General features: G+C 41.8%; 1 protein-coding gene across 1 annotated transcript in view; it reads right to left on the minus strand.

The window, feature by feature from the left end:
- Positions 1 to 1,428: 1,428 nt before the first annotated feature.
- Ift57 (intraflagellar transport 57) overlaps positions 1,429 to 20,823 on the minus strand; it is a 65,197-nt gene continuing 45,802 nt past the window's right edge. The window contains exons 7-11 of the mRNA NM_001107093.1: positions 7,960 to 8,031; positions 6,937 to 7,068; positions 5,433 to 5,495; positions 3,809 to 3,875; positions 1,429 to 2,821 (exon numbers count right to left, since the gene is read on the minus strand). Coding sequence (NP_001100563.1) covers positions 2,643 to 2,821; positions 3,809 to 3,875; positions 5,433 to 5,495; positions 6,937 to 7,068; positions 7,960 to 8,031 — 513 coding nt within the window. The 3' untranslated portion in view covers positions 1,429 to 2,642. The remainder of the gene's footprint in view (positions 2,822 to 3,808; positions 3,876 to 5,432; positions 5,496 to 6,936; positions 7,069 to 7,959; positions 8,032 to 20,823) is intronic.

Consider the following 20,823-nt stretch of genomic DNA (forward strand, 5'->3'; position numbering starts at 1 on the left):
AGATGGTAGTTGCCCAAGGCTGGTGATGTTAACTCTGGTCAACTTAACGTAAGTGGAGTGTACCGGATTTCCCAGTGTACATGGACTGTTTTCTCTCTTTGTGGATTACATTTCCTACGATGACCACGCAGTCACCCCATTTCTCATCGAGCTTCTGCCTAGTTGTTTAAGCATTCACTGAGGATGCTTACTCCAATTAGCTAGCATGGTAGCTGCCAGCTGGTATTTTTCTAAACGCAGTATCCAGGTCACACTTCAGACATCCTACTGTAAGGTCGTCATTCTCGTGTCCCCATCTACCCAATCCTCTAGGCTTATCTGTATGGGCCCGTGCTTATTCTGCAGTTACAATTCATTACCACGATGCTCAACTTGTCTCTGTATCTGGTTGTCTATTGGACATTTCCCCAACATTCTTTGAGTACTTTACGGAGGAGACAGATATTTTTGCTACATATATACTTTCCTTCCCGGTTTGTGAATCTGCTTTCTAAAAGGAATGCTATGATTTCTTTATTCTTTCTTTCTTTTTTATAAATTAAGTAGATAATTTAGATATCAAGGTTTGAATTCTAGGCATTGCACAGACTTGTAGTTGGGTAGTCCCTGCCTCTAGACCAGTGGTTCTCAACCTTACTAGAATCCCTCATGTTGTAGAGACCCCCAACTGTAAGATTATTTTCATTGCTACTTTGTAACCATAATTTTGCTATTGTTATGAAATGTAAATATCCCTGTTTTCCAATGATCCTAGGTGACCCTCACATGGGGCCAGGACGCACAGGCTGAGAACTACAGCTCTAGAGCCTTGCAGAGGATATAATTAGGAACCGGGAAAGGAGATGGTTTGGTAGGTAAACTGCTTGCTGTGCAAGGAAGAAGATCCCCAGCACCTAATACAAAGCCAGTTGTGGTCAAATGTGCTTGTGAACCCAGCACTGGGAGATAGAGGAGGAGACAGGAAGATCCCTGGAAGCTCATGGGCCAATCAAGCTATTGGTGACAACCATATTCAGTAAGAAACCTTATCTCAAAAAAGACACATAATGTTGACCCTTGGCATCTATAGCTAAGACACAACCTAGGCAAAGAAGTTCCCAGGCCAACGGCTCTGTTCTACATTTTCTATCGGGCTTCAGTGAGCACAGTTGAGGTGTTTCACGTTGCCTATCATGCCACTGTGGATTAGTCCCTTTACACATTAAATAACTTGTCTGATTTGCCATTGTATTGAATGTCATTGTCTTGAGTGGCAGATAGACATCAATTTTTCTCTTACCTAAACTTAAGAGTTTTAGTGAGCACAAAAGAGGGGTGTGTGTGTGTGTGTGTGCGTGTGTGTGCATGTGTGAGCATGTGTGTGTATAAATGTGTTATATGTCTAGAAAGTAAGGGCTAAGAAAAATGATTTATGGGAGAAAGGTATTAGGATTAAAAATTAATATTGTTGTTATATTAAAAATTAATTAATGTTGTTCCTAAGTATAAAATAAACATAAGCATTTTTAAGTCAAAATTTACTATGAAGTGCTTTTATTTCTTAAAGCTAATGAAAGGTATCTGTCTATTATCTATCTATCTATCTATCTATCTATCTATCTATCTATCTATCTATCTATCTATCTATTGTGTGTGTGTCTATGTTTGTACACATCTAGGTGTACACACCTGTGGACAAACTTTAGGACCTGGGCATAAAACTCTAGATATCAGGCTTAGTAGCAAGAGCCTTTCCCCACTGAGCCATCGTGCAGGTCCATGAGTTTGAACTTCAGACTCTCCTGCCTCACCATGAGTCTACATTATAGGTGTGCATTACCGACTGGTTTATACAGTGCTGAAGATCAAATCTGCTACACAAGAACTGAGCCATAGCCCAGAAAAGCTACTCTTCAATAATGCTTATGGCTGATTTAGAAATCCTAGTCTAGAAAAACTGCTGAGTAGGGTGCCTAAGAAAAGAATGTCATGCTAGTCGACAACCATGAGACTCATTATGGTGGCTTCTACCTGACTGTGCTTAGCATGGCTGACTTCGTGTGAACGGGTGGGATGCAGATACAGGCTCAGGCATCTTTCCTCATTATAGCAGCTGAACCAAATATGGCTGAACTACTATTTCAATACTAGGTTTCACTTGTTAACATGGATGCTGGACTTTTTATTTTTATAGTTAAGGAGGTAGTAATATCATGTAACTGTAGAGATGAGGCAAGGGAAATTTGGCTTCCGATGAACTCTAACACCTATTCTCAGCTCCTCTAATACGTAAGTACTAGTGGTCATTACAGAATGGCACCAGCTCTGGGCATCACCAGACGTACCAGTCTTCTGTCGGTCGTCCAGAGTGCCATGGGATACACATGACACAAGGGTCATTCTCATAAGGAATGAACCACCAGGCAGCAGTAGGCCATTGGCAATGCCAGTGAAAGCTTCTCTGAACAGGATAATTTTAAGTACTTTATTAAATACTATATTCATTGTAAAGGCTTTAGCCATCATAGTCACCATGATAGAACATGTGCAAAAATACCCACTGGATATGCTTGAAGAAGTATAAACTGTTTGGAAATCCATGCAACATTAAAAAAATCATTTGATATAAAAAACAAATCATCAGACGCAGGAACACCATGTGTTTAATAGAAGCCGATTGCTGACTCTGGGGTGACAGCCGCATGCATGTCTCTGGTCATGTTACACTTCTCCTTGAGCTTTGACTGAAGCAGCGTGTGCTCCACAACCCCGATTCTAATGTCCATCTGAACAGTTTCTTGCTTCAGCTTGGTTAAGCTCTGCTTAATCTTCACCAAAGGAGCTGGAGACGAAAAACAGCATGAAATGAAAATGTTCGTTTGGAGTATCAGTTTGTCAGAGAATTGCCTGACATTTTCCTCAGTTTGTCCTAAGCCAGAAATAGGGTTAAAACACAGCCAATGACTCGCTGACATTCACACAGCTTTGCAGTGGTATTTTAAACACCTGAGAGTTTTAGGATGGGAACCGGTTCAATGTTTGATGTACTGAGGCTGAATTTTCTAACTTTTCTAGGAAAAGAAGTGCTAAGTGGGTACGTAAGGATGTGTTCAACTCAGGGTTGTCTACAGGAACAGAGAATAGACCAGCTAGAGAGGGAAGAAAGATGCATCTGAGATCCAAATGATGAGCCCATGGAAAACACTGCAAGAGAATCCCACATCCCACTCTAGATTCCCAGTCTGGGCACAGAGCATCAGAACCTTAGACAATCTTTCTGAAATACCAGCCAGAGGTGATGACCACTGGCCTGGTCAAACTGAACAGTTTATAATGGAGGATAATTACTGAGAGACGAATTCTGTTTAAGCCCAGCTCAGTCAGAGCTTGCTGCCGGGAGGGAGAAATCTCAAATGTCATCACATCATCGGCCTGGTGTCATTTGGGGTATTCTTAAGGTCTTTTGGTACATAAATGGTGAAAAGAGAATAATCTTGAATTAATAAAATTTAAATTAGAGTAAACATTTATCAGTTGATTTATAATGAACACAATATTCTGATGATCAGACATTATTTTTGTATTACTTATCTGTCTTAAAACAAGTAAAGATAGATTATTAATTTATATATTATCTCTGTGTGTGTGAATATGTAGACATTTGGGGACAGATTTCAGGAGATGGATTTCTCCTTCTGTCATGGATCTGAGATAGAACTGAGGTTGCCGGGCTGAAGTGGCAAGCTCCTCTGCCCACTGAGCCACACTGCCCGCCCACAATGGTCCGCCCAGGCTCTGGAGCCCAGCCCGGAAGTGAAGGAGTACTCACTGCCATCCGTCATGCTGCTGCCCTTCTCTTCCATTTCTTGTTTTACCTTTTCTAATTCTTCTGTCACCTTTCATTGAAAGAAAATCCTATGAATGCTGAATTTTAATGAGCCCTGAAATCTTTTGAATGCTACATTGACAAAAACCAATGTAGATACAAGGAAATAAAACATTAAGAATATTATTGATGTAATTCAAATAAAAGACAACAGATACAGATACACAAAGCATTCTGGTTTTAAGAGCTGCTTATAAAACACCAGCAAATTACTTTCGCATTAACTTTCTCATGCTGCGATATTATAGAATGAAGATCAAGTTGTTTGCAGTACGAAGCCCTCAAACTGTGCAATTATCACTAGCATTTACCACGCCGCTCTCTAACTGTTAGTTATTAGCCAACGATGCTACCAGAACCCTCTCTGGCTTTCTAGGGATCTTTCTTAATAGTAGAGTTATTAGGAGACCGTCCTTTCCTGCCTAGGCCAGCGAGGAAACGTTTACATGTATGGTGAGATATGAAAATGCTCTGCTGTGCCACTCTGAACTCTAAGAGACCTAAGTGCTGACATGAAGATTCCAGACGAATCTGCACTTGACCTCAAGATTAGACTGCGGCAGCCTCTCCTGGAAGAACTCCATGTCAGTAGTGTAATCTCTAAAATGATATGGGGAATATAATCTCTAACATTTGAATGTTTTTTATATAATCTAGGGCTGTGCTGTAATTACTGTAACTTATAGGCTTTAGTTCTGTCGTGCTGGTGAGTAAAACCTTCCCAGGGAATAAAGTGCTCATCAAGGCAAAGCAAATTAATTTCTTGCAGGCACCTGAAACATCACAACTGGGGACAACAGCTACTCCAGAGGACTAAGTGGTCCCCGGACGCCCTTCAAATGCTCATTTACCCCACATTAGTGAGCATTTCCTTCTGAGGAATGCTTTATCTGCCTAGCAACACTGTAGGGCTAGAGCCTAAATACTTATAATGCTATATTATAAAATAAATATTTCTGAAATACTTGTTATAAGAGAAACTTAATTTCTTACTGTCCAAATGGTAAAGCTTGTGAAAATTGTACTGTTTTCTAACTATAGATAGTCTTAGATCTTAGTCTCATAAATAAAGAAATGACAACATATATCAGGTCTTTCTTCTGTATGAGCATGGGAACAAACGCAGTGACACGCAAATGCTTTAGAAGTTCCCGACTGAACAGGTTGCGAGTTGTCTCGATTGTGGACAGAGCCCACGCTCCGGATCACACACACTATTAACAGCAATCGCAGACAACAGCTTTATCTCCTCAGGACTCACATTACAATTGGCTGCAGACTCCTCAGGTGGTGCTTTACCTGCTCTTCTATTACTAATTACTATTTTAAACAGAGATTAGGAAGGTTATCAATGTGCTGATAATAACAGCAAGTTGTATGGTTAATTTAATCCTGCAGCCTCAGGCGTCTTAAGGAAACAAGAGAAGGATAATGGGTTCACTCGTTAGGGAACTTCTAAAGTGAACGTTGGGAGGGACACTCAATGAACTCGGCAGCTTTCAGGCAGTGGCTGGCTCGGCCAGGCTGGGCCCAGCTGTCAGGTGAGCGGTAGCGTGCTGGTATGTACCTCAGACAGGAGTCTGGTCCGTTCAGTTACTCCGCCATTGCCCTGCTGGTAGCGTTCCCTTGCCTGAGGAAGAAAACACCATGTTTAAGAACAAATCTTCACCAGGAAGATTACTTAAATATGACCTCTGTGTGTGTGTGCAATTTCTGCCCAGCATTTTATGACACCCTCTTATTTGTGAATATATTTATGAAAGTGACATTTAACTGTAGCTATTTCATGTCCTTATTAATAGGCTCCATGCATTTAAGTGAAGCACTATAAAATGATGAACTACTACAGCCTTCCCATGGCAGCTGTGTAACTCGCATGGGCAAAGTTGACAATAAAAACTGTCCTCCGCCCTCTCTAAACACTCTGGGAGGGTGACTCTCAATCAATCTAATTTGTGTGCTATGCAAGAGAAAATCAGTTCTAAAATGAAAAAAAAGATCAATCAGAGTAGAGTCTGAAGCTCAGCAATTAATAAGGATTAATAAAGTGGATGACAGTGCAGCCAACTAGAATATGTTCTCGGAAACTAATCTGGCAATCAATTATTCAATATTAACGTTAGATACACAGTGGCTCTAACCAGAGGGCATTTTTACAGTAAAAAATGTTCAGGAATTCATGTATATATGAGGGAATAATGATTTCAAAGTGACTATAATAAAAAGTGAAAATTATTTTCAACTTGGTCTTTCAGAACTTCTAAAAATATGAGTCATCTCAAACTTATTTTCATTTCATTTCTATAAGTATGCTTTAAAATTATGACTCACCGACAATTTCGTAGATGCACACAATGCATTCTGGTCTTTTTACCCTCATTGCCTTCTCCCAGCTCCCCTTCTGCCGGACCCCCTAATTTGAATGCATTTTACCTAACATCAGGGCAAAAAGTGTCCCCTTATCCATTCCCAAGGACAGCTATGGGATCCCAATAGGTGTTTTCAGAAGCCAGGGATTTTATTTTCTGATCAAAATTCTAAAATGTTGAAAGAATGAAAAATGGTTTTCATTAACTTAAATTGTTTGTCTCTGAGTTCACGCTGCGTCCCTCTTCCTTGGTAGGAAGCTGTAAGCCACTATGGCAGGCTGCTTTCCCAAGTCACACAGACATGCGTGTGAGTCTTTCTCCAACTTCAACAGTGACTAAGGAACAGACATGGAAGTGAGACACAGCATCCTGACTCTCTCCTCCTGCTCTAAGTCATGACTGCCAACAGCAAACCTGTGTTTACCTAAATAAAATGATTCTCCTGGGGGAGAATCATTTTTATCTCATATAAAATGGAGGTTCTCTTGCCCTCCCTCAGTTTCAAGTGGGCAGAGAATGTTGATGAACATTCTTAGATACTATATATCCTTTGCCCATTTCACACAGAGATCCATTTAGATCCTATCCACCGCAGACCCTCCCCTCTCTGCACTGTACAATTCATAAACAAAGTGTATTGTGGCATTTTAGGGATTAGCATCATGAGTTGGAATAAATCCCTGGAAAGCATTTTTAAATTACCTCACTTAGCTGGGCCTGGGCCCCACGATATTCTTGAACCAAGTGCTCAAGTTGATTGTTAATGTACTTTTCCCGGCTGCCGATCTTTTCCAGAGTCCTGCTAATTTCATTATGGAGCTTGTCCAAGAACCCCTAGAAATCCATGGGATTTAAGAAGATAAAAGAATAAAAAGGTTTTTCAAGACTGGTAAAAATAAGTTAAATATTCTTCAACCCAATCCGCAAGTGCGTGCAAAAGAAGACAGTTTGAAACTTCAACACCAAACAAACTTTATGATGAGAAACATTTCAGTCACATCATAATTTTTTTTGAAGAGGTCAGATGTGATGGTTCAGTCCTGTAATCCAAGGACCATGGAAGTTGAAGCAAGGGAGCCGCCCCTGGGTTGCCCATGGACCCTGTGTTCAGAAAAGAGGAGCTTGGTGGTGCGAGTGACTTTCTGTTCTCATGCATAACGGAGCAATTAAGCTTTCTGTCACTGCACTAATTTGTATATAATGTTCAAAATCAAAGTAGCTAAGGAATAATATGACGATCTGGAGCTGGTCTAGCCTGGGACCCACAGCTTTGCATTCAAGCTTGCTTCTTTATGGCATTCTTTAAAGATCCCACTTCTACCGTAGCAACAAGGCGCGGGGAGCTGCAAGTCCCAGCCATTATCAGCCTGGAGTTCATACAACATTGGTAATCAAGAGAAAGATTGATATGAATCTAAAACATCTGTTAGATATGTATGTGTAATGTGTGGTGGCCATGTTCATATTTAAAATACAAATGGACTGCAGGCGCATTCTACCATGTCTGACTGAGTAGCTTTGGTTTAACTAGTCTGCTTTACTTTACTTGGTGTAAGCACTGGGGCTGTGAAGATGTTCTGTAGTATATCCAATTAATCACATCCTGAGAGATAAGGATTATATCTGCTCCCCTTCCAGGCTCTGTCACAATAGTCCTACATGAGTAAAGGCATTTTTTTGTTTTTGTTTTTTTGTTGTTGTTTTTGTCTAAAGTCATTCACATACCTTGGTCTCCTTTAGAGCAGATTCAATTCCACTTTTGTGCTGGTGCATTTGGTCAACGTGGATTCTCCAATCCTAGTGGTATAAGCACACACAGGAATGAAGCAGAAAATACCACATTTTCTAATACCTTTTGCCTGTCTGTTCTGTCCTTTACCTTGATTACTTGGTAGCTGTCCTATTTTGGGTGGCAGAGTCCTATATATAGCTTGCAATCAGAATGTAAAGAGAGCATAGGGCACTTTAGGATAAAAGTTCTAAGTAAATGTAAATTATTTTATGTGTTCATGGAGTGATATCTGGTAATTTGAATACAAATTATTCTTGCTCTGCTGGTGGTTAATATTTATGACTACCCATCAAAATGAAAAAAATCTAATTATTGCAAAGAAATACTTGCTTAAGCAGTAACGATTTGTTTGCCAGAAGCAACTCTCAACTCTTTACTCAAATATCATGTATCAAAGATTAGTTGGTCTCTTGGAAATGAAAATGGGCTTTCATTCAGAAGTCTTCAGCAAGAATTCTGAATTTCTCCCTTAATAAAGGCAGCCTATACTGATTACTAGAGCCTACTGCTACTGAAAGCCTTTTAAATTGATGTCAACTGTGTAACCCCCTAAAGATACCTTCAAATTATTTTAGTTTATATCATTATAAGTCAAAACGTTAAATGACTTCAGCAACATCCATCATGAGAGGTAAACTGAGGACAGTGGTGGGACGTAGGCTCAGCGTCACTGTCTGTGAGCATAAACTGACAGGCTTGCTTGCTGTGGCTACGCAATCTTCCAAAAAAATGTGAATAGTTTACTCTACTCATGTCTGTGCTCTGAAACATGCCCGTGGCAACAGGTTATAAAAATGTCCTGGTGCTCAAACAGAGCAAATATCAAGTTATAACATATTTAAGCTGTAGAGAGCCTCAAGAAGCACATAATCTCATACCTATGAGAGCACAGACCTGGTTACAGGACAGTTACATAGCAGTCTAAGTCCCTGACTGACGCTGTAGCCATGGCAGGGGTCAGGAGAGGACAACTCGCCACCTGACACTAGTAAGAACAGCGAAACACAGACGGAACAAGCACTTCCAGTTCCCGGGTCTCTCTGCATCCTGAACGTAACATCTCAAGCTGTAAAAGCTGGAAAGGAACTTAGGGACTGTCTTCTCACCAGTAACAGTTAGGTAGCACAACCTTTTGAGCATTTGAGGTTGAAGGTAATATAAACAAGGAAAACACAGGAACATATCAGGTAGGTTGGCTCAGGTGTAAAACACAGAATCATGGAGTGAGAGGTAGACGGGCTTGATCGTGGCGAAATAAAACCAAAGGAGGAGGTATAAGGGCTTTGTTTCTAGCATCCAAGGAGTATGGCTTCTACCATGTGCACAAGGGTATGCTATTATAGGTTTTGGGTTGAATCTTCAAGCCAAGTCTGTGTTTTGAAAAAGTGATATGTTACTGGACCCAATAGAAAGATCAAGATTCTGAAGACTGGTGGGAGACCAGTCAAAAGGCCGTGTAGTGGTCCAGCTCATGCAGAGTTGAATGAAAGAGAGGGATACATCCAACTGCCATTGCAGAGACGAGGCAGGTAGGGCATTCTCAGCAGGGGACTTGGGAGTCACGTGGTTGGTGGAGGTGGGAAGTAGAGGGTGGCCAGTGAGGGCCCCAGACTGACAAAGGAATGGAATACCACGTCACGCAACACATAACAAGGGCAGGAAAGACTAAGGAACTTGGTATTAGACTTGTTAAATTTCTCTAATTTTTATAGGCAATTAAATACAAAGCTAGTCATGACTTGGAATTATCTGCCAGAAAAATCTAAATATGTATCTTATTAAAATCTCCATGGACATATTTCCTGATGAAAACCGATTTTTAAAAAAAGCAAACAAGTATTTAAAATATTCTTATCTTTTAATCCAACAGTTTTAACTCTGAAAAATATCCCCACCCTTAACTGAAAACAGATTCATGCCCAGAAAAACACCAGAAAATATATTGCCTATATTGTATTAATGCTACTATTAAAAAGAATACATATAGTATGAAGGTATTTTTATAAGTCTCAAAGCCGAGAACTCAGCAATACACTGTTGAGAGAGAGACAGGTTACCCAGAAACACAGGGAGCAACTACGGAGAGTCCACAGGCTTGAGGATGGTAGGTACCATGACAGGGGAGGGAAGAGGATGGTAGGTACCATGACAGGGGAGGGAAGAGGATGGTAGGTACCATGACTGACAGGGGAGGGAAGAGGATGGTAGGTACCATGACAGGGGAGGGAAGAGGATGGTAGGTACCATGACTGACAGGGGAGGGAAGAGGATGGTAGGTACCATGACAGGGGAGGGAAGAGGATGGTAGGTACCATGACTGACAGGGGAGGGAAGAGGATGGTAGGTACCATGACTGACAGGGGAGGGAAGAGGATGGTAGGTACCATGACTGACAGGGGAGGGAAGAGGATGGTAGGTACCATGACAGGGGAGGGAAGAGGATGGTAGGTACCATGACTGACAGGGGAGGGAAGAGGATGGTAGGTACCATGACTGACAGGGGAGGGAAGAGGATGGTAGGTACCATGACAGGGGAGGGAAGAGGATGGTAGGTACCATGACAGGGAAGGGAAGATATACAGCGGAACACATTAGGTAATGTCAGGGTTCTTAAAACCCAAGTCAGAAAAAAGGTTGGTTTTATTTTTGAGATTTAAAACTCTGTATTTTGCATTGTATAAACATTAACGTATGTTAAATGCTAAGTTCCTGTTCTTTTAATGATAGCAAAAATGTATGCTTAATAGCATACAGATAATAGAAAAATACAGTCTCAAAAACTAGATATTTAAAGTCAGGATTATATATGTTGTACTTTACATTAAAGCATGAGTTTGAATATAGAACAACTTAAGTTCCATTTTTTATTCTTTAAAATTTGCTAAGCTTTCTAGAAAATTTTATCACATTAATTATCTGAAGAAAAAGGGAGGAAAAAGAAAAACCTCATAGCTGTCCAAGAAGCTCCTGAACAGGTTTTAACATAGTTATAGTGGGATGTGACTTTGACTATAACTAACATTTTGAAAACATGAATATAAAAGGGGGAGGCATATATTTGAGAACCAACAACTGAGATGGTTGAAAGCTTTACAAAGGTTTTTGTGGTAAGAATGGAGAAGTGATGGGTTTTAATGATATGTAAGGACTTGAAGCCTACCTGCATTCTAGTAATAAGTAACATTAAAAGCAACTATTCGACGATGCTAGCAATTCGAACATTGGTGGAGAATGCATTAAGTTGCAGCCACTTTAATGTAATTTTACATATTTAAGACGTAAAGGTTTGGAGAGATAAGTAGACATTGTCATCCCTTCTGATCCATTTCTCCCTTCCCTATAGTGCAATGGTTCTCAACCTTCCTAATGCTGAGATGGTTTTAAATAGCTCCCAACCATAAAATAATCTCATTGCTACAGTAAGAATTGTAATGTGAATATTTGATATGCAAGCTTTGTGAAAGGGTCATCCAGACCCCCCCACCCCCCTCCCCCCACAGGGTCAGGACCCACAGGTTGAGAACCACTGCTGTGGAGTATTATGAGACTTGCTGCTTGGTAACTGGAGAAATGTATCTCCTGGGTCCACTGATGCTGGTCTAGGCTGGGTGGGTCTTTTCAGTGGAATGGTGGACTGTATAGAAGTTGGGAGAGGTATCCATCCTAAACAGTGTCCATGTCCTGTCAGTCAAAGTAAGGAGGCTGCCTTACTCAGGAGTTTCTGAGCCAGAGCTTGGGTCTGAGCATTAATGCAGCTGACCATGCATCAGTTGCCCGGTCTGAGGATGATGCGCTTCTGTCAGTGTAAGCCACTGTGGTTTGGAGCAGGTTTTGTTGCAGAGCAGACCATTACTTATTATATTACATTTTTTTTTGTTTGTTTGTTTCTGTTTTGAGACAGGGTTTTTCTGTGTAGCCCTGGTGTCCTGGAATTCCCTCTGTACACCAGATTGGCCTCAAACTCAGAAGATCCGCCTGCCTTTGCCTCCTGAGTGCTGGGATTAAAGGCATGTGTTGCCAACCACCCAGCAGCATAGACACTTTTGATAGTGAAGAGAAGTACATTAGTTAGGCTAGTTAGGCTACAGGAACTTTCCAGTGTTTGTTCTGTCAGGAAGGTGCACTTCCACACCTATGACTTTCGTACGTCATGTAATGATTTTCTATGTGACAAAACAGACTGCCAAGAGTGTATAAAGTTAAACTAAGACCTCTGTCTGTCATGTACTCGCTGAGGACTGTGTGGCCCTGAAGGCCACGGGCCACCTATCGCTAAGTGCTCTGAAGCACGTTCTTGGGTTCTTTAAGCATCTTTCCAGTCTGTTGAGATCTGTCTCACCTATTATAAAAGTTCTCTCTCAATGGAATGGAGAACAGCAGTGATCCAGCGTACCACTTCCTTAGGCTCTCTTTCTCTTTGCTGTGCTCATGACTGAACCCTAGGCCTCGAGCATGCTGGGTCCTTGACCATCTGTTTTTATTCCCAGGTCTTCAGGGTTGTTATTCAGGTTATTCTTCAAAATCCCTTCATACAAAGTATCATAATTTTATCATTGGTGAGGGGTAAATGACAAGCACAATCCCTTTCCTCACTGTAAATTCTTCAGCACTAAATTATATTCTGAATCGCCCCCTTTCAGAAATTGGGAAAAAGGACCTACAGCTGGTGATTCACAGCACAGCACACAGTCAGAATGGGTGGGATCTGACTGCAGCTGTTAGGTGACTGTGGAGGCTCCATGGTCTCTGAGTCGCACTTCAGAACACCATCTGACTGGTCTCTTTGCATATGTAGATTTTGTTTAATTTCTTTTTGGGGGGGGTGTTGGGAGGGGTTTCTAACTCAATGACTAAAAGCTTTTCTCTGAACCTTTTGGGAACAGAGGCAAAGATTAGATAAGCTAGGGTTGGTTGTATATCCATATGTAAGTTTCATTAACATATAACTTGTAAATTGTCAGGCTCTCCCGTCTTAAATCCAGTTTGGGCTTCCTTGCTCATAGACAGACACAGTGCTAAAAAACAAAACATAACAGAACTCGTCACACGAAAGCCAAGGCAGGATCCTTCTGTGTGCTGGGAAGTATTCTTCTAGGTGGACGAGAAATCCATGGCACAACCCGGAAGAATCACCCGGCTCACAGGGTCTACTGGAAGCACTTGCTTCCTCAAAGCAGGAGCAGGGCCCAAGGCGAGGCTGTGGCTAGAATCACTCCTTCCCAAGGACAACAATGGTTCCTCTGTTCTGCCATCTGCCTTCCTTTCTCTTCTGTCCTGCAGTCTCTGTCCCAGCCCCACTATGGATAATCACCAGTGACATCTCAATGCACCGCGCCTGCAGTTGCATTCTAATAAATATAAAGGTTTGCATTAGAGCTCTTATTTCACACAGTTAATCTCTTTTTCACATTAAGGCTTGGTTTCAATTCAGAATTTCTCTGGAAGTTTTCGTGGTTACTGTAGTGTGTAAGGAATGAAATCCTGTCCTCCAGCTCACAGGCTGGGAAACAAACTGAGGTTGTTTGACTTTCTCAGTTTATTGTCAATTGAAAAGGAAACCAAATGTCCTTTCCTGTCTCAGATAGATTCTCTTTACATCAAGAAGTCGCTTTCATTTTCTTACCCTGTCCCCCGACTTCAATAAGAGAAACAGAGATCCTGAGGACTCCCTATTCAAACATGCACACCGAATGGAATCATTTTCCTGTTGTTCTGCTAAAGTACAGACATCAGGGAATCTTGTTGCTTCTAGTCTGCTCCAAATGAGCAACCCTATTAGGACGATCTCTAAAACAAAAGTACAATTTATCCAGACAGATTATGGGGCTTTTCTACAGAGAAATGAGCTTCAGTAGATATGTGTGTCTATATACATGTATATAAATACATACACACATATATAATACACACTCATATATGTATGTACCTAATGTATGCATACACATACATATAAACATTATAGATAGATACATATAGAATACAATATACTCATTACATATGTTCATGATACATGCATATATAGTATACAATACAGATACATGCATGCATAATACATGTATACACACATATATGCACAGAGATTGGCTAGTCAGAAGCCTTTCTGCTTCTCTGCTTTAGGGTAGAATAGGATTTCAACAGTCACATGAATCCTATGGTTTCTTTAAATCTAATGAATAAAACTACAATGTTAACAGCATAACATTTAATATATGTAAGCATTATGCTAACAGCTATTGGAATATCAGGACATATAGTTTGCGTAGAGAGTCTACTAAGATGCAGAAGCTAAGATTTAGTTTCTTTTAGGTGGAAGCCTGAGTCACACAGGTAAATATCCATTGTCAGGCACAAATCTACACAGGACTATCAAAACACAGATCCCCAGTAAGGACGAGGACAAGGGGAAAGGATGACTTTAATCTGACTTGTAGTAAAATTCGGATTTTCATAGCTTCTAAACTTTAGAGTCTAAAAGTTTCAAGCCATAGGCCTTGATTTCTAGGAGACATTAGGAAAGGAAAGAAACTTTCAGTGGGGCCTAGTGAGAGATATTTGGACCGCTGTGCACAGGCTCGTGAGAAGGGCAGGAGGATCCCAGCCTGTTCTGTTTCCTCGCTCCTACAATGAGGTGAGCTGTTTACCACAAGAACAAAAGTAAGACGTAAAATGCTGCCTCCTAACAGCATCGGGCCAACTGAAAGCTCCTGCACTCTTCCCCAAACGAGCCTTCTCTACAGAGGCTGGCTACCACACTTCTGCTACTACTGTAAGACAAACAACACAGGGCTTCCTATCTGAAACAGTTCAAGAGCTTATCGACATATTAACAGCTAGAGAAATGAATTGAAAATGTTCACAGGATCAGCAAATACAATTAAAAACATTCTCATTAGGAAATATCCAGACTCAGACGGCTTGATCAGTGAGTTGTCTCAAACATTTAATTAAATAGGAAATAACAATCTTGTGCAAGTCTACTGCCGAGTAGAAAGAAGGGGGGTGGAAAGGGGGAAGAGGGGTAAGGAGGGGAGGTGGACCAAGGGGGCAAGGGGGAGAAAGCATCAATGTGTTTCATGCGGTCCATACAGCGCTACATCAAAACTTGACAAAGGTTCCTAAAGCCAAAACCACCAAACAACAAATCATACATTAATACCTTTCATACCTTTATATAAAAGAATTAAAAATTTACTAAAATATTAGCAAATCAAATGTAGTGATGAAAAAGATAAAAAGATAATAATTTCTCTTTAAATTTATTTCAAAATGCAAAGTTGGTTTCACACTAAAAAAATACTTAAAAGAAAGGTGACATCAGCAAGTAAGTTAATGAAGGAGTTTGACATACGTTCCTCAAAAAAAAAAAAAAAAAAAAAAAAAAAGTCTGCTCTTCTACAAGAATGTGTGAGGAACACTGAAGTCCAGTAGGGATGTGGCAGAGACACAGTGTTAGAAAGGAAGGAGCAAAGTATATATCTTATTCCCCTAGTTTAATTTAGATCCTGAATCAAGAGGGACTTCATTTGGCAGCAACTGGGTTAACAGGAGGTCAATATAATTTCCTACGAATTCCATGAATTCTTGAAACATTTGTTACTTGAGAACCTTGCATCCATCCCTCAGAGGTCGGAGGACAGTCTAAGGAGTGCTTGGAGACACAAGCTCCTTCAACAGCCTAGAGAAAGAGTTTAGCCTTTGCTATGTCTTCTCAGGCCCGTTCCACACAGACGCATGCCGAGGCGTCAGCACCTTTGACACTAGAAGACAGCTAGAGAGCTAGGACTCAGTGAGACACTGAGAATCCAGCCTAACTCTACCAAGCCAACCACAGTCTTTGCAGCAGCATGCCTATAACCCTGGATAAACAGAGTTTAAGCCACTGGTGTGGTCCAGACCAAGGGGTCATCAAACACCAATAAACAACTTGTTCCCGTTGTCAGGAACACCGTATCTGCCAAGGACCACCAGAATGGCCTGATCATCCATTCAGCATGCATACATTAATATTATAGGTGCCCCATGTTTGGTATTGAACCTACTACATCATGCCCACCTGAACCTGTCTGTGCCACCCTTTCTCCCTGCGGCCTTCAGAAAGTCATGGAGATCCTGGCTTCACTGCTGCTTACCATTCTGAGACCACTAGTGACCTACCACCATTCAAGGCGGTACATCTTAGCTGGAAAGGCAATACCACATACTCCAGCAGTGGAGTACATAGATACATACAGGCATCACCAATACCGATTACACCTGAAGGATATATTCAGTGAGTGTACGACTGTGCTCACATTAGACATAAGTCAACACCACTGACATCTAAGGACATGCTGCCAGGAGAAAAAGCCTTTTGCTACAACAGCCCTCTAATGAGCTGACAAAGCCAACAGAGCTGATGCACAAAGAGCATATATACAGCATGACAGAGAAAATCATGCCTCCTATGGAACACAGCAAGTCTCTAGCCATGATCATAAAACCTTTGTGCAGGTCTAAGCAGTGAACACATCCAGATGACTTGTTTGAAAAAATGATTCCGAATGATGACTTTAAAGGCTTAATGGAATATAATTAAATTGGAATGTTCAATAAAATAAGGAAAAGAACATTAATCTGAACACGAAATTTACCAAATATAAACAGGTCACAGTCAGATATAAAGTATAATAGGCCGGGGAGATGACTGAGCAGGGAAGTACTTGCTCTCAAGCTTGAGGATCTAAGCTAGGAGCCTCAGCCAGTGCTGAGCATGTAGGCGCTGACTTGTGACAGCAGTGTTGGGCTGGGCTGTGAGTGGAGACAGGTAGATCCTAGCACACACACACACACACACACACACACACACACACACACACACAACACACACACCACACACACCACACACAAACACACACCACACACACACACACCACACACAAACACACACCACACACACACACACACCACACACACACCACACACACACCACACACACCACACACAAACACACACCACACACACACACACCACACACACACACAAACACACACACACACACCACACACACACACCACACACACACACCACACACACACACCACACACAAACACACACCACACACACACACCACACACACACCACACACACACACCACACACACCACACACACACACCACACACACACACCACACACACACACACCACACACACACACCACACACACAGCACACACACACCACACACACCACACACCACAAACACACACCACACACATACACCACACACACACCACACACACACACCACACACACACACCACACACACCACACACACACCACACCACACACACACACCACACACACACACACCACACATACACACCACACACACACCACACACACACACCACACACACACACACCACACACACACACACACACACCACACACACACACACCACACACCACACACACCACACACACATAACACCACACACACACACCACACACACACACACACACAACACACACACACACACCACACACACCACACACCACAAACACACACCACACACATACACCACACAGACACCACACCCACACACCACACACACACCACACACACACACACCACACATACACACCACACACACACACACCACACACACACACCACACACACACACACCACACACACACACACCACACACACAGCACACACACACCACACACACCACACACCACAAACACACACCACACACATACACCACACACACACCACACACACACACCACACACACACCACACACACACCACACACACACACCACACACACACCACACACACCACACACACACCACACACACACACACACCACACCACACACACACACCACACACACACACACACCACACATACACACCACACAGACACACACACACCACACACACACACACACACCACACACACACACACCACACACACACACACCACACACACACACCACACACACACACCACACACCACACACACCACACACACACAACACCACACACACACACCACACACCACACACACCACACACACACACACCACACCACACACACCACACACAAACACACCACACACACACCACACACACACACCACACACACACACACCACACACACCACACCACACACACACCACACACACACCACACACACCACACCACACACACACCACACACACCACACACACACACCACACACACACACCACACACACTGGGTAAATGTTCTTGTGCAAGCGAGCCTGATGACTAGTGGTTAGAGCTGTGGAATTCACGTCATGGTGGGTGGAGAAAAGCAACCCTATGAGCTTTCACCTCCCAAATGACATTGTGCCACGTACGTTCCATGTACTGTGGACACACATGGCAGCAGTGGTTCCTAAACAGTATCTGCACACAATCAAGTCAGGTAGAATCCTGGCATGAATGTGGAGGGCAAGGAAGCCTCTACAGTAGGTACTGACAGCTGATGGCTTCTGGGGGAAGAAGAGTCAGTTTTCTTTGGGGGTGTGCTATAAGCCGGTATTAGTTGGATTCAGTGAGTTCTTAAAAAGTAAAAAGAGCATGAAGTTGAAAGGGGCACATGGTGGGGAATACAGAAATGGGAGCAATGCATAAACACAATGTGCATAACTCCACAGACTGTTTTATAGCATTAACAAGAACAGGGATTTAGCATCTGCAGTAACATTGATGGAATAGAGGACATTATGTTAAATGGAATAAGCTATTGCATTAGTCAGCGTCTCATCAATTTGACAAATGACTTAAAGAAAAATCAACTTAAGAGAAAGTTTTCTAAGTGCCAGGGTCGGGGGATACCCAAGGGGCCCCCACCCACTCAGAAGAGAAGGGGAGGAGATCTGTGGGAGGGTGAATGGGGGCAGATGAGCAGGATATATAGTGAATAGGTAAAGAACAAATAAAATTAAATTTAATAAAAGGAAAGTTTTCTTTTGACTTCTGGTTTTAATCCATAGTTTGATGTTTTCACTGGTTTCAGACTCGTGGCAAGGCACAAGTGTCCGCTAGCAACCTTTGAACACATACTCTGTGGGTGAGGAGGCAATGGTTATACATACGTGGAATGCATATTGTAGTCGATTTGCTTTGTGGGGTGTGGGGATAATCACCATTAGTAAAGACGTTTCCTTTGAGAAATTTCTCTTTTGTAGATATTCTTTACATTGCAGAGAAACATCCAGCCATGCACACAGCCTCACACCTCCCTATAACTGAATTCAGACTAGAGATCCAGAGTGGCTAAAGGTGATAACTTGTTAAACAATCACACTCTAACTGTGCACAGAGGTTATCACTACTGACTACCATGCGCTTCTAAGGAGCTTTCCCATGTTAACTAAGACCTGTTACTATGCCTATCCCAGAATATTCCTGTTTTATGACTACATGGGCATTGTTGAAGTCTCATAGGCTTGAGAAAGACAAGTCTAGAGAAGAGATCTCACAAGGCAAGTACTTACAGATCAAGTCAGAAATGAGTATTTCATGAGATACTGAGAAACTACTGTGAAAACCTGATGAGTACACTTGACACTTGTTCTGGTATGCTTGCCTGCTGTGATAAATGTCATAGCCAAAAGCATCTTAGAGAAGGAGAGGGTACATTTTGTCCTATACTTCTAGGTCACAGTTCATCACAGATAGAAGTCAGGGCAGGGAATCATGCAAGAACTAAAGCAGAAATCATGGAAGAAGGCTTGAGTTCAGACAGCGTTCTTCCACGACCACTAACCACATTCCCCAGAGTCCCACTGCCCACAGTGGCCTGGGCCCTCTCACATCAATCAACAATCAAAGCAATCCTTCAAACACATGGCCACAGACCAATATAATGTGGGCAAGCCATTGAGACTCTTCGCTTCCCAGGTGACTCTTGTTTTTGTGTCAAGGTTCCAACAACAGTTGCACCTAAGTTTAAGAATCTGATGATCAAAACTTCGATCTCAGACTGACATTCAACATCCTTCCAGCAAACAAACAAAAATTGGTTATCTTTTACATTTTTAAAGAACCAAGAAACATATGTCATTTCTTTGGTATAAAGAAACAGGCAAAAATAATGGAACGAAAGCCATGGGGATAAAACTTTGTTCAAATACTAAGAAATTTCAAATAAAACACAGTAATGGTGAGAATGACTCTAACATTGGATTGGAAAAAATGAGTCAAGCCAACAAAAACTACATTTTCCATGAAGGTCCATGTGACAAATGGTTTCTGCTCCAATTCATATTTTATATTAAGCAATTCAAGGGAAACATTAAATCATACTTTACAATAATGAAATATTTAGGCAGTCTAGACATTTTAATTATAATCAATATATATTAATTCACCACTCTCAATCACAGGTGTCTGTTTGAGGTCTGCGGGCAGTGAGGCATTGGTTTCTTGCCTTTGCAGTATTAACAAAGCATGCAGTTTCCAGGTTCTTTCCTTGTAGTCAGCCACCATAGTTGGTGCTCTTCAGTTACAGCTAATGGTAATGACTAAGTCAAAAGATTCTTTCATCTATTTTAATTTGTGCTGTATGGGCCCTTTACTAGGTCTAGTTTAAACATTAATCACTCTCAGGGTAAACGGAGAGGAAGGCATCATCAGCCACACTTAAACCATGGTCAGAGCCCTTCGGAAAGGACAATGACAGAAGTAACTGAAGATCTTGTTGTTGATTACGGAGACTGACTTTGTCTCCAGTCGTTTGTTGTATTATTCAGTATAATTTTAAGCACAATAACCTTTCCCAC

This window comes from Rattus norvegicus, chromosome 11 (genome assembly GCF_036323735.1).
Source record: "Rattus norvegicus strain BN/NHsdMcwi chromosome 11, GRCr8, whole genome shotgun sequence".
Lineage (NCBI taxonomy): Eukaryota > Metazoa > Chordata > Mammalia > Rodentia > Muridae > Rattus > Rattus norvegicus.